Source organism: Aplysia californica, unplaced genomic scaffold (assembly GCF_000002075.1).
Source record: "Aplysia californica isolate F4 #8 unplaced genomic scaffold, AplCal3.0 scaffold01504, whole genome shotgun sequence".
In the NCBI taxonomy this organism is placed as follows: domain Eukaryota; kingdom Metazoa; phylum Mollusca; class Gastropoda; order Aplysiida; family Aplysiidae; genus Aplysia; species Aplysia californica.
Window position 1 is genome coordinate 17,967 of NW_004798774.1, and position 1,612 is coordinate 19,578.

Consider the following 1,612-nt stretch of genomic DNA (forward strand, 5'->3'; position numbering starts at 1 on the left):
CCCACAACACCACCCCCCTCCTGCCACACACAAACAAACACCACAACACAAGATATACTACACATACACTCACAGAGAGCGCACTCTTAAAGCTGGACGTGGTCTCCTCCGAATCTCTCCTTCTCCGAGACAACGAGAGTGGCGGGGAGGAGGCGGAGGGCTCGGGTTGGGGGGCGGACTGCTGTCGCTGCATCAGACTCACCCTCTCACGGACGCTGGGAGGCGGACCTGACTGCTGCTGCGGCTGATACTGCTGATAGTGCTGCTGAGACTGGCTGACACAACGATTCTGCTGCGTCACTCCTGAAGGACACTGGGCGCTGAACGTCGTCTCCACTCGACTATTCAAAGCAGAGTCCGTGTGATCTCGTCTGCCACTCGGCAGGACTGTTGTACCCATGTTCCCAGACAGGATTTCATGTTTTTCCTTACCGTTGACGTTACTGGGCGTCGTTTTTCTGCTCTGAGAGTTGAGCACAGCTCTTTGGAGTCTCTCGCGAATGTGTTTAAGAGCCGAACTACCCTCACTGCTCTTTTTCCCCGACCCGTTCTGTTCCCCGTCGCGACTACTTCGCTGTCCACTAGGGTCTCCCACACTGGCCACACTCTCAGACTTTTTCTGTCCCACCAAAGAAAACGCCAATCCAGACGTCAAATCCCCCAAAGAATGCGATCTGTTGGCAGGATCCATTGTCCTGTTCGCGTCTGTTACTTCTGAATTATCTTCCTCTCGGATCGTTTTGTACTCAGGCTCGTAGGATCTGGTACTATTCATGGTACCAAAATCCCTCTCATCTCTCTGCGTTGTAGATATATCCATACAGCTATGGTAAACATCAGAGGAAGGGTAATTAGAATGCAGCCCTCGTCCATTCCAAGCGTCCAATCTCTTGAGTCCCCCTTTACCCCCGTACTCGTAGCTTTTCACGCTTTCGTCAAAAGAAGAATTGAAACTAGAATTGCCATTGCTGGTGACGGTGCTGGCTGCATTGTTCAGACTATTTGTATCAGAGCCGGCGGTCGGGTGTTCGTGCCGGTTACGTTTATTGTTATTCACCTCCCGCGAGTGACAATGCTGGGCGTACGTTCCATTCTGAAGGACGTGTTGATCGGGGGTGTAAATGCCCAGTTCCGGAATCGGTACAAAGGCAGCCGGCCGCGACGAGCCCTGGGATTTCTTGGCGCTGTGCTGGCCGAAAGTTTTGGCGTGGTTCTGGTGGTGGTGGGCAGACGGCGCTGCTCCTGCCATTCTCACGCGAGGCTCCGAGGTGTAGATCTCCGACACAGTGGACCCGTTGTCACCGCTTCGGGGGCTCTGAACAGAGGATCAGAGAGGAAGTTAAATTATTAGTAGGTAGATCTAAGTGTATTTGTTCTGCAGCTCTATCGAAATAGCTCATCTAAGACATGAAAGGGGCTGCGTTTTTAAGCATCATAATATTGTTAGTGATAAACGGTAATAGCGGCTGTCATTCATTTACATAAAAGTCGGTGTGGTTAGTTACAATAATTTACGAAGTTTTAAGTTCCAGGAAAAGTTTGAAAAGACGAATATAAATCTACTCAACTTTTTCTTCTTCCCTCCGACTTTTCTTTCATTCAAGATCTTTCG

At 50.4% G+C, this 1,612-nt stretch overlaps 1 protein-coding gene across 1 annotated transcript in view; it reads right to left on the reverse strand.

The window, feature by feature from the left end:
- Nucleotides 1-1,612, reverse strand: part of LOC118479038 (homeobox protein 2-like) — a 28,442-nt gene that overhangs the window by 8,915 nt on the left and 17,915 nt on the right. The window contains exon 4 of the mRNA XM_035973609.1: nucleotides 74-1,313. Within this exon, the coding sequence (XP_035829502.1) occupies nucleotides 74-1,313 (1,240 nt within the window). The remainder of the gene's footprint in view (nucleotides 1-73; nucleotides 1,314-1,612) is intronic.